This window comes from Spermophilus citellus (genome assembly GCF_964194105.1).
Source record: "Spermophilus citellus genome assembly, chromosome: 6".
Lineage (NCBI taxonomy): Eukaryota > Metazoa > Chordata > Mammalia > Rodentia > Sciuridae > Spermophilus > Spermophilus citellus.
The window spans coordinates 6480400-6493410 of record NC_138187.1 but is presented as its reverse complement, the minus strand read 5'-3'; the positions used below and the strand labels follow the sequence as shown (position 1 = coordinate 6493410).

The following is a 13011-nucleotide window of genomic DNA, read 5'->3' as shown; positions in this document are numbered from 1 at the left end:
ATAGAAAATCAAAGAAGGAAGGGTTAGTATCTCTGTCATAAGATAGACTGGATTGGCTAAAAATATTTTGTAGAATTACTACATCACTGTTCATGAGGAATATTGGTATATAGTTTTGTTTTTGTTTTCTTTTTTGTAATGTTTTTGTTTGCTTTTGTCATACTGGCCTCATAGGCTGATACAGGAATTTGTCCTCCTCTTTGGTCTTCTGAGACAGTTTGTGTAGAACTAGTATTTTTTTCTTCCTTAAATGTTTGGTATAACTCACCCTGGAAGCCCTGCAGGCCTAGAGTCTTCATAGTGGGAAGGGTTTTTTTTTAAATGAACAATTCAGTTTCTTTAATAAGAAATTGATTCTTTTTTTTTTTTTTTTGAGGTAGCTTTGATAGTTTGCCCTTTTCAAGAGATTTGCTCATCTCCCTTAAGCTCTCCAATTCATTGGCATAAAGTTGTTCATATTATTCCCTTATTATACTCGAAAGTTCTGTAGACTCCATAATAATACTATCACTCTAATTCCTGCTGTTATAAGTTATTTCTTTGCTCCTTTTCCTGTATCATTCTGGCTTACAGTCAGATCTTGCCTTCTAAACAACTGTAGAGGAAAGTTTGTGAAGATTGATACCTATTGGAATCAATAATTCTCATTTCTTCATTGGAGTCCATGTTCCACCAATTTATAAATAGACCCAACAGTGATTCCCATTTCTTTTCTTTTTTTTTAAAGAGAGAGAGAGAGAGAGAGAGAGAGAGAGAGAGGAATTTTTTTTAATATTTCTTTTTTAGTTTTCAGCAGACATCTTTGTTTGTATGTGGTGCTGAGGATCGAACCCGGGCCGCACGCATGCCAGGTGAGCACGCTACCGCTTGAGCCACATCCCCAGCCCTCCCATTTCTCATTTATCCTAATTTAAGATATAGAAGAAAAGGCTTATCATATGACCCCTTATAAAAATGACTATTGACATATGAAGATAAATATATGGCACTATTCCCAAATGGTACGTATTTAGCGGAGAGTAAAGGATACATATATGATTTAATATCTGCAGTCTCTGCTTAGTGACTGGGCCCTAGCCCATCACATTGATGAGGTTAGGAGTTATGAGATGTTCAACAAAAATTATCTCATTGAGTCATCCCAACTCTATGAGGTGAATATTGTCTCTCTACTCTACAGGTGGTGAGATTTTGTAATACAGAATGAAATAGGTGAAGTCACATGTGGTGGTGCATACCTGTGATTCCAGAGACTCAGGCCTAAAACAAGAGGATCACAAGTTTGAGGCCAGCTTCACCAACTTAGAGGGGCCCTGTCTCAAAAAATAAAAAAAAAGGGCTGGGGATGTGGCTCAGTGGTTAATTGCCCCTAGGTTAAATACTCAGTACCCCTCCCTAAAAGAATGAGATAGGTGGGCTCTCAGAGAGAGAGGAAGAAATCTTTATCAGATGGAGATGGGATCTATGAGCATGACCAGCCATGCTTGTCTCTTCAGTTAGCTGAACAAAACCTGAGCATGTGTTTGCACCAGATCAAGCAGGACAAAAACATAATCTGTTTAAAAGTCACCAGATTCAAAGAGTTACACAGTGTTCCTGTGCTGACTTATGGCTTGACTGCATAACCAGAGAGAAACCACCTGAACCCCCAATATGAAGTGGTTGACAGGGGATTAATCTTCACGAACGCTTGCCTGGGAATCTGCACTTTGCATCCTGGGAAAGCCCCATGTGGAGTCAGAGAGCTCAATGCTGGGCCGGATGCTCATCTCCTCAGTTCTCTAAGAGGCAAGGGGGCATGTGCTCCCTGCCTTTGGGGTGTGTATACCTTTGCTTAGCTGAACTTGAATTCATCTTTGCTTGCCTTGCTTTTGACACATCCTGAGATTCTTTCAGTGGTATAAGTCAAGAACTTGTCTGGGCCATGTTGAGGTCCCACTGCCTCCTGGAAGGGACCTCCTTGGACCCCTGTGCAAGTAGAAGCTGGTTGAACAATGGCATGTAATAACTGGTAAAGATGGTTCTGGAAATTGCACACAGGTCTATGAAAATGCAAAGGATATTCTTTTAATCTCACGGTACATTTCCCAATAAGGACACCATCCCAGCTTGAGTGGGAGATACAATACAGAACTGTGAGTTTTCTTTAGCAGAAGGGTTTCCTCCAAGATTGCATCATTTTCAGTGTTGCCAACTATGAGGCAGAAATTACCCAACGCAAGTGACATGTCTTTATTGATGGTGTTGGACCACAAAGAGCCCAAGAGGAAAAGGGACAATTACTCTCCACTTGTCTCTAACAAGGCTCTTAGGGAATATGGCCCTAGTGGCCATGGAGGTTCCTGTAAAGCACTTACCCTGTGACTCTCCTGCATGTCCTTCTTGCACTGGGACTGAGTGCAAGCACTCCAGCAGCTTGTTCATGCAAACTTAGCCTGAAAACCCCAAGGACAAGTCCCCCTCCCTCAAACCAGTAACTTCTGTCCAGGTCTGAAAAAACAAAGCAAGCCCAGGACGTCTGGTGACTGTGAGGACCACTATTCTTTCTGGGTAAGAGTCAGATTAGTGGACCTTCATCAATAACTGCTTGTCAGCAGTGAAGCCTCACAGGACACTCCTCAGTTTCCTTCTTTCCTTCCCCTCTGTCCCTCCCTCCTTAATCCTGTCTCCTTCCTTCCTTTTTCACTAGGGAGGATTGAACCCAGGGGTACTCTACCACTAAGCTAAACTCTCAGCCCTATTTATTTCTTGTTTTAAGACAGGGTTTTGCTAAGTTGTTGAGGTTGGCCTTGAACTTGTGATCCTTCTGACTCAGCCTCTGGACCGAGTCACTAGGATTCCAGGTGTGTGCCACTGTACTTGGCCACTTCTTTAAAAAGTGGAGCCATAAAAATAGCCCTGAGATCATTGGCAGTACCTTATAATCACCCATCATGATCAATATCTGTCGTTTTTTTCTGAGATCCTGACTGGGGAATAGAAATGGGCTGTTTATGCCCATACCTCTGGGTCATTTCCACTTAAAATTTACAAGTCAGACTCAGGGACATCAGTGGAAATATCCAAGAAAGCCTGATTCAGACCTCTGTAAAGTGCTCTGTAAATGTGAGTTCAGAAAGAAGCAGCAATATTATCATTATTACTCCGGCAGCAGTTATCAACTCCTCAGAGCACATGTCAGGAATGTTCAAATATCAGAAGATAAAATGGAGTTCTTTTCTCTAAGGCAACATCACTAATGATATTGATGACACTAATACTCAATGCTAAAATCTTGGTACATGACATTCTCTAGGAAACCACTTTACATCTTCTCTAGAACTCATTATAAATACTAGAGATTCTATTAATATTCCTCTATCTGTAGTATTTTATCTCACTTCTTAGAAATAAAAGGTGTTGGTAGAAAGTTCAAACAGTACAAATCCTTCACAAAAAACCTAAGGTCACAACCCCCTGGTGTCCTTCCAGAGTTGCTGTCTACTGATCCACAAGGAAATTATTTCATTATTCTAACAAAGGAATAGAGGCCCAAAGAGAGTGGTCACTGGGCAAAACCCAGGGAGCAAAACTCTTAATGTCTTACTTAAGTTCCATACTCTCTTCCTGCAATCTTTCTTTCTGTGTTATTTTTTTTAAGTTGTGAATGGACCTTTATTTTATTTATTATGTGTGGTGCTGAGCATCGAATTCAGTGCCTTACATATGCCAGGCAAGTGCTGCACCACTGAGCCCCAGCCCCAGCCTTGCAATATTCTTAATTGCCTCATCTTAACTACCACGTCCCAAGCTTTGGAATTTATCCGTCTCTGTCTCCAGGTCAAGGTTTCCAGCCCCATGAGAGGCACAAACCAGTCGAGCGTCTCCGAGTTCCTCCTCCTGGGACTCTCCAGGCAGCCCCAGCAGCAGCGGCTCCTCTTCCTGCTCTTCCTGATCATGTACCTGGCCACTGTCCTGGGAAACCTGCTCATCATCCTGGCCATCAGCACGGACTCCCGCCTGCACACCCCCATGTACTTCTTCCTCAGCAACCTGTCCCTTGTGGACATCTGCTTCTCCTCCACCACTGTCCCCAAGATGCTGGCCAATCACATCCTAGGGACGCAGACCATCTCCTTCTCTGGGTGTCTCACACAGATGTATTTTCTTTGTGTATTTGCTGACATGGACAATTTCCTCCTGGCCGTGATGGCCTATGACCGCTTTGTTGCTGTATGCCACCCCTTACATTACACAACCAAGATGACCCATCGGCTCTGTGTCCTGCTGGTGGCAGGATCTTGGGTCATCGCCAACCTGAATGCTCTACTGCACACTCTGCTGATGGCCAGGCTCTCGTTCTGTGCAGACAATGCCATCCCCCACTTCTTCTGTGATGTGACTCCCCTCCTGAGACTCTCCTGCTCAGACACACACCTCAATGAGCTGACGATTCTCACTGAGGGCGCCCTGATCATGATCACCCCGTTTGTGTGCATCCTGGCTTCCTACATCCACATCACCTGTGCTGTGCTGAGAGTCCCCTCCACAAGGGGGAGGTGGAAAGCCTTCTCCACCTGCAGCTCCCACCTGGCTGTGGTCTCCCTCTTCTATGGCACCATCATCGCTGTGTATTTCAACCCCTCCTCCTCCCACTCAGCTGAGAAAGACACTGCAGCCACCGTGCTGTACACAGTGGTGACCCCCATGCTGAACCCTTTCATCTACAGCCTGAGGAACAGGGACTTGAAGGGGGCTCTAAGAAAAGCAGTGGGAGGGAGGATAGGGTCTTACTGATGAAAGCACCATGGAGCTGTCTATCATTCCCAGGCCCAGAGATCTTTGTCAACTCATCAAAATGTAGTGATCTATTTCTCAAAGTTTTTTCAAAGAATTTAGTATAATACACTCAGTGAGTTCTGATTTAACTTCAACACTGCTATCCTACATAGGTAAAGATATTTGTTTCTAATTCCTGTGCTTTAAATGCTTTTACAGAAAAGTCAAGCATTTCCTTGCTAAATGCTGTCCCTCTGACAATCTACACAGCACACACATATTTTTTTACTCCCTTTTGAAAATGCTCTCAGAATCGACAACACTGGTTTTCAGTCCTGGCTGCATGTTAGTAACATCTGAGGAGCTTTGAAAATATGATGATTAGCCAAACTTCAGCCAGTTAGATTGGAATCTCTGGGTGAGTCCTGGTGATAGTGTTTTCCTTCCAGTTCCCCAGAGATTCTAACATGGTTTTTGCTGCTGTGGATGTCTCTTGGGATTGCTTGCGAGAAAGAGTGAGTCCGGAAACCCTCAAGGTGAGGTCTGATGTGTGTGAACCCAACAGAGGTAAAAAATAGAGCCCCTAGAAGTTCTCTGTGGGGCAAAACACTGTGTTGAAAGGCTTGTAGTTTGGCCATAGTCACAATCGTGGTTCTCACTTAGAATCTGAAGCCACCTCACAATAGTGTCTCATCCTCCAATTTGACTGTCTTACTCAGTGGGGGCATATTTAGCAAAATATACACCTTTGATTTGAGGGGAAAAGCATGATTTGCTGTTTTGCCCATCCAGGATGTCTTCCTTTCCATGGAGCAAACCCTCCCTGGACCTCCAGGACCCAAGCCACTGTCTCCTGTTCTTTGAAGCCTTTTCCAGTTCTCCTGGGCTGAGACTTTCATTCCCTTTTCCAACTCCCCAAGAAAACTACTCTTTGAGTTACTGTACATGTGAGGCCATCTAGTCTGCTATGGCTCCTTCCTCTTCCCTTCCCTGCTTCATCTTCAAGGTCCTCTCAAAGATGTAATCTTAGGACTCAGTCACACTGTGCACCATGGGTGCCCCATGCAACGCGGGGCTCCAACACAAATCACACATGCGACCTATTTTTAGTGAATAGATGAATGAACAAACACCATCTTTCAATTTGACATACTTAAGTGAATTAAAATTATATGTGGCAATTGAAATATGATATTTGCACATTGTAAAATATTTCAGAAAGTTTAAGGAAGAAAATTAAAGTAACTTGTAAAATACTGTTAAAAGTACATGAAAATAATTTTCACTTAAGTTGACTTCAAGTTGGCTACAAATTGTCTACTGTCTTGCATTCTGATTTTTCACCACTGATCACTTCCCAAGTCATCTAACACCTTAATAATGTGATGTGTATGGTTGTCTGGTATTTCACAAGGTGGATTGTATTATAACTTGTTTGGCTAATTCCCAACTTTGAGCAGATTCAATTCGCCACAAGTGTAAATTACACTGCAGTGAACATCAGGTTTACAGAACTCTGCATCTATTAACATTTCCTTCCTTCTGAATACTGGGAATTGAACCCAGGAGTACTGTATTGCTGAATACAACCCCAATCCTTTTTATTTTTTACCCTGAGACGAGGTCTCTCCATATGTTGCCCCGGCTGACCTTGAACTTGCAATCCCCCGCCTCAGGCTTCGGAGTAGCTGGGATTACAGGAATCTGGTTCCTTTACTATTTCCACAGATAACTGATGTGATCCACTTCAACACAGGGGAGGAAATTGGGTCACATTCCTGTTATTTCCATGAAATCACACTGGCCTTTATTATCACAGAGTCCTGTTTCTTCCTCTTGTTGACAGAGGATCTCAGTTACCCAATGGTGTCAGCCATGTCCAAAGTTCACAAATGTCATATATTCATTCTCTTGTGCATATACTGCCTTTGTCTTTTTAGTCTATTCTCTGATGGAATTCTAATATTTCATAATAAAGTCTCTACCTGGGCTGTCGTGGTTTGGATTTGCCTGGCATTCTCCTACCTCTTCCATCTAATGTTGCTAGATTGTGTGAATTGAAAAATTGGTCTTTTCCCAGGGTGTGGGGGTTAATGTATCTACTTCTATTAGAGGGGTAAAATTGGAGTCCAGACCCTTTTCTGAAAATAAGATTCCTCCACCTTGGGAAACAAAGCACATCCAAACCACACATAACACCATCTTTCACAGTATTGCTGCCTGGGAATCCCGACATGGAGCAGGGCCTCTGCTCTACAGCTGGTGGCTCTAGTTCTTTTACCCTGAAGAGGCATGAAAAGGCACCATGGGGCTGGTGTCCACCAAACCCAGGCACCTGGAAGGTCCCAGGAGTCCTCCCCACTCCACTGCTCTGGGTCCTTTAGGTATCTGCCCTTTCTAGTTAGGACAGGTCTTGGAGGTATTCTGGACTCCTATTTTCTGTTTTTCCAGAATAGTTCCGAAGGAACTGAAGGCCCAATGTCCAATCTGGATATCCTTAAAAGGGTGAAATTGGCCAGGAGCTGGCAGTGCATGAACCCAGGTTGTTGGGCTCTTCTTGGAGTAAGGGCTCCTCTTGCTCTCTTGCTTCCTCTCTTACCACATGAGCTCTTCTTCGTGTGCTGTGCCTCACTCTTCCACATTCTCATCTCTTATTCTGATGTGTGTGTATGTGTGTGTATGTGCATGTATATTATGCAAGTGTGTGTGTATGTGCACGTGTATTATGTGTGTGTGTGTGCGCACGTGCATGCGTGTATTTTGCTCTTATCCATGGATTTTGCTCCTTCAGCTGTGAGTCAGCCAGGAGAAAGTTGCAAGCCTCTGGATTTACATGTACAGCCCAAACTCCACTGATCATGACTTGGCAGCCCTCAGTCCAAGTCCAAGGTTCCCCAGTCCAATCATCAATCCCCACTGGGGAGGGTGTGAGGGAGTATAAATCAGGCTGCTGGAGTCCATGCCTCTGAAGGCCTGTAGATTAGGCTGGGAAGTCATCTCAAGAGAAGTTTACTCCAGGAGCATTGCTATGGCCTGGATATGAAATGAACCCCAAAGACTCATATGCTGAAGGTTTGGTTCCCAGTGCAGCAATGATCAGAGGTGGGACTTTTGGGAAGTGGTTGGATCATGAGGGCTCTAGCTTCATCAGTGGATTAATCCATTAGGGGATTAAATATGAATGGATTATTAGGAGGCAATGGACACTTTAGAAGATTGGGCCATGCGTTGGAAGAAGTAGGTCATTGGTGGCATGCCCTGGAAGTGTATTTCGTATCTTTAGCCCCTTCTTCTCTTTCTCTCTCTGCTTCCTGGTGCCATGAGCGGAACAGCTTTCTTCTGCCCCATGCCCTTCCACCACCATGTTCTGCCTCTTCTCAGGCCCAAAGCATTGAAGTCAACCAACCATGGACTGAAACCTCTGAAACCAGGAGATAAAACAAACCTTTCCTTCTTTGAGCTGTTTATGTCAGGTATTTTGGTCGGTGAGGAAAAGCTGATTAACACAAGCCTGGGGTTCCTCAATTATAGCATGCTATGCTCTCTTGATAATCTCCCCCAAATACAAAAAGGTTACCCTTTATCCCAAATGCTTTGAAGAACCAAGCCCAATTCTGTAATGCTACCCCTCCCACTCCTTCAAGTCCCTTATCTGCAAATGTGTCACCAACTTTACATAGTAAAGAACCAGATATGAAAAAAATTTAAAAGGGCATTTAATTCAGACAACATTTGCAATATCTTATTCAAGATAAGAAAATAAGTAGAAAAATCTATTAATTATGGACTCTTCAGCAAGATGATGAAATTTGAGGTCCCAGGGAATTTTTCCCACCCAGATCGCTTTATCAAGTTTCAGGAGTTAGATGGTACACTTTGTCACTGTTTCTGGTCCACAGAGGCCAGGAAGTAGATGGGCAATTACTTTCTGTTTGTCTCTAATGAGACTCTCAGGGAGTCTAATCCCAGTGGCCATGGATGCTACTGTAAATACCTGTCTGGTTTCCCCAGATAGACTTCCTGCATGGAGGGATAAGCCTATGAATATCTGCTCCTCACTCACCCAGAACCTGCCTGTATTTCTCAGTCTTTTTAATTCTTAGAATAAAGAGAAACATTGACCAGCAACTCCAAGGTGACTTATGGGATAGCAATCGCTTTGACCCCTCTAGGTACTAGCCTAACCGGGAAGATGTTAATATTTCTTTACTAATGAGTGATGTTCTCTGAGGCCTCCCTTGCTAAATGTTCCATTTAGGGAGAAATAGCAAGGACCACGTGTCCATTGGCTGGAACTTGAGGTAAACACAGTAACAATCAGCTGTTTTTTCTTGTCCCTGTGAGCTACCAACCTGTGGGAGAAAGCCTGGGAACATTAACAGAGACCAACCTAAAAGCAGAGAAGGGCTGTGAATGTTGTTTCTGTTATATTTTGTAAAACAAAAGGAAGAGTCCAGTGGGAGCAGCACCATGTAGGACTGAGAGTTGGAAGCTCAGGGTGTAGAAACAAGATCCGGAATCAGCAATTCTAATACAGGTTTCCTTAACATGACCAAGGCTGGAGCATGACTTGTTATATCTAACCCTCAGCTTCTGTTTCTGACCTGTTTCTCTTCTCTGCAGCTGGGCTCAGACCATGAGAGGCACAAACCAGTCGAGCGTCTCCGAGTTCCTCCTCCTGGGACTCTCCAGGCAGCCCCAGCAGCAGCGGCTCCTCTTCCTGCTCTTCCTGATCATGTACCTGGCCACCGTCCTGGGAAACCTGCTCATCATCCTGGCCATCAGCACGGACTCCCGCCTGCACACCCCCATGTACTTCTTCCTCAGCAACCTGTCCCTTGTGGACATCTGCTTCTCCTCCACCACTGTCCCCAAGATGCTGGCCAATCACATCCTAGGGACGCAGACCATCTCCTTCTCTGGGTGTCTCACACAGATGTATTTTCTTTGTGTATTTGCTGACATGGACAATTTCCTCCTGGCCGTGATGGCCTATGACCGCTTTGTTGCTGTATGCCACCCCTTACATTACACAACCAAGATGACCCATCGGCTCTGTGTCCTGCTGGTGGCAGGATCTTGGGTCATCGCCAACCTGAATGCTCTGCTGCACACTCTGCTGATGGCCAGGCTCTCGTTCTGTGCAGACAATGCCATCCCCCACTTCTTCTGTGATGTGACTCCCCTCCTGAGACTCTCCTGCTCAGACACACACCTCAATGAGCTGACAATTCTTTTTGAAGCAGGGCTATTAATGATAGCTCCATTTATTTGCATCCTGGTGTCATATATTCTTATTGTTTACGCTGTGCTGAGAGTCCCCTCCACAAGGGGAATGTGGAAAGCCTTCTCTACCTGCAGCTCCCACTTGGCTGTAGTTTTTCTCTTCTATGGCACCATCATATCTTTGTATTTCATCCCTTCCTCCTCCCACTCAGCTGAGAAAGACCCTGCAGCTGCTGTGATGTACACAGTGGTGACCCCCATGCTGAACCCTTTCATCTACAGCCTGAGGAACAGGGACTTGAAAGGGGCCCTTAAAAAAGTGGTTACCATGAAACTTTTATCTACTCAAAAATAAGAACTTCAGGCTGCTCTCTTCCTCTCCTTTTCTTCCCCTTTGGGCACCCCCCCAATAAATCTCTTGGTTGAAAATAAGAGCTTCAAAAATCATGGAGGGAACAAACTTGTAAGAAAATCCTTTCCATTTTTTTCTACTGTGGGAAACTTAGTGTTTGTCTTTTGTAAGTGAAACATCGACTATCTTGGAAGAAAAAAAGCCTTGATATAGACTTTTTTCTTTCTTTTTTTTTTCAATACTGGATGAAATCTAGGGCCTCATGAGTGCTCTACCATGGAACTAGAGCCCCAGCCCTTCTTATTTTTTGAGACAGGGTCTTTCTAAGTTGCTGAGGCTGGATTTGAACTCTTCATCTTCCTTCCTTGGCCTCCCAAGCTGTTGGGATTAGGCGTGCACCATCATGCCCAGCTTCAGTAGTTATTTCTTTAAATATTTTCCCCCTCCTTCTAGTACTCCTATGCGTATTTGGTGCATTTAATGTTGTCTTCATTTCTTTTTTTTTTTTTTTTTTAAAGAGAGAGTGAGAGAGGAGAGAGAGAGAGAGAGAGAGAGAGAGAGAATTTTTAATATTTATTTATTTTTTAGTTCTCGGCGGACACAACATCTTTGTTGGTATGTGGTGCTGAGGATCGAACCCGGGCCGCACGCACGCCAGGCGAGCGCACTACCGCTTGAGCCACATCCCCAGCCCTGTCTTCATTTCTTTGAGGCTCTGTTCATTTTTCTCTGTTCTTCATCTTGCATAATCTTTATCACTTCACCTTCAAGTTTGCTAATCCTTCCATCAGTTTGTTATGGTTTGGATGTGGAATGTCCCCCAAAGGCTCATATGTTGAGGGTTTGGTCCCCAGCTAATGACACTATTAGGAGGTGGTAGAGACTGTAGGTGGGGCCTAGTTAGAGAAAGCAGGTAACTGGGAAGAGTTTATTTTGTCCTAGGCCCCTTTCTTTTCTCTCCCTCTGCTGGCTGCCATGAGGTGAGCAACTCTGCGCCACCATATGTTCCCTACCACGATGTTCTGTCTTACCACAAGCCCACAGCAATGGGACCAGACTGAAGCCAGTGAAACTGAGCCAAAATAAATCTTTCCTCCTTTAAGGTGATTTTTTCAGGTATTTTGTCACAGTGATGGAAAACCATCCAATACATAGTCCAAATCTGTCGAGCCCTGTATTGAATTTTTAATTTATTATACTTTCCACCTCCAGAATTTCCATTTGGCTCTTTTTTCACCTTTTCTATTTCCTTATCCCCTATTTCATGTGGTATTGTCATTGTACTTTTATTTACTTATTTAATCACACTACCCTTTAGTTTTGTGAACATTTTAATAATTATCACTTTGATACCAGGTCACTCTTACAGGCAATTTCTGGTCCTGCTCTTTTGGTGTGTGGGTCATAATCTTCTGGGGTGTTTGTTGGCATATTTTCTACTTTTGTTGTTGTTGTTGGAACTAGACATTTTGAAAGATATGTTGTAGCATCTCTGGGTACTTCTCCCTTCTCCTCAGGGATTTGTTCTTGTTATTTGCTTGTTATTTAGCAACAGCTAGGTTATTTTACGAAATCTAATCCTCCAACCTCTAAATTGACAGCACTGAGCCTCTGATGTTACTCCTCATGGAAGTGCAAGTTTGGGCATGCCAATCAACCTGGGATGACCTAGAGTTGGGTGGGGCTCTCTTACATTCTTGATGACCACACTAGTTGTTTTTTTTTTTTTTTAAAGAGAGAGTGAGGGGGGGGGGGAGAGAGAGAGAGAGAGAGAGAGAGAGAGAGAGAGAGAGAGAGAGAGAGAGAGAATTTTTAATATTTATTTTTTAGTTCTCGGCAGACACAACATCTTTGTTGGTATGTGGTTCTGAGGATCGAACCCGGGCCACATGCTTGCCAGGCGAGCGCGCTACCGCTTGAGCCACATCCCCAGCCCACACACTAGTTGTTAAATGCAGTAATTTACAGATGATTGCACTACTATTTTAATAGAGCATGAATTCCTCTACAAAAGAGTTTAACCAAATTAGACTCCTTTAAAGGAATAGTTTCTGTGGTCTTTTTTGATATTTGTTCTGACCCTGTGGAAGGCTCCTCCCAGCTATCTTATTCTCTAGCTTTCCCTGGCAAACTAGCTAGCCTATACAGTCTGGGATTAGATCCAAGAATGTCCTCCCAATTCTTTCAACAAAACCTCCACTGCTCTTGAGAGTGCCCTTAGGTTTAAACTTCATGCACTGTTGTAAATTAAGAGTTTCTTTGGAAAGAGATTAGGAGCTGTTTATGACCTGCTTTTCCTCCCAGTCAAAAATCTCCAAGTCAGAATTCTGGAGCTGGAGGTGGGAACAATGACAAGATGCTTTCTGAGTGACACTCCCTCTGGGCACTGAGAATTTGGTGGGTAGAGAGAGATGCAGCAGACTGGGGTCTTCTTAGTCTGCCTCTCATTGCTTGAAACCCAGTCCCTTGATCCAAAGGAAGGGCCTTTGGGGCTACAGTATTCTCAGCATGCCATGTGCCTGTGGGAGTTGAGTGGAAGGAGGGAACTGTTTACTGTGCTCACCAGGGACTTAGCAGCAGGCAGCTGGGGGCAGGAGGAGGAATGCTATAGTGCAGAGCTCATTCTAAGAATGAAACCTTCTAGCTTGGAGATGGCAGAAGATTGTCCTGCTTTG

The 13011-nt window shown here is 44.0% G+C and overlaps 2 protein-coding genes across 2 annotated transcripts in view; both read left to right on the top strand.

The window, feature by feature from the left end:
- Positions 1–4776, top strand: part of LOC308650612 (olfactory receptor 1F1-like) — a gene marked incomplete at its 3' end in the record, with an annotated part of 33406 nt that extends 28630 nt beyond the window's left edge. The window contains exon 3 of the mRNA XM_081296757.1: positions 3820–4776. Within this exon, the coding sequence (XP_081152883.1) occupies positions 3820–4776 (957 nt within the window). The remainder of the gene's footprint in view (positions 1–3819) is intronic.
- A 97-nt stretch (positions 4777–4873) lies between these two features.
- OR1F1 (olfactory receptor family 1 subfamily F member 1) lies at positions 4874–10829 on the top strand. Its single transcript, XM_081296792.1, has 2 exons — positions 4874–4931; positions 9382–10829. The coding sequence occupies exon 2, from the start codon at positions 9395–9397 to the stop codon at positions 10337–10339; it is 945 nt and encodes a 314-aa protein (XP_081152918.1). The 5' UTR covers positions 4874–4931; positions 9382–9394; the 3' UTR covers positions 10340–10829.
- Positions 10830–13011: the final 2182 nt, after the last annotated feature.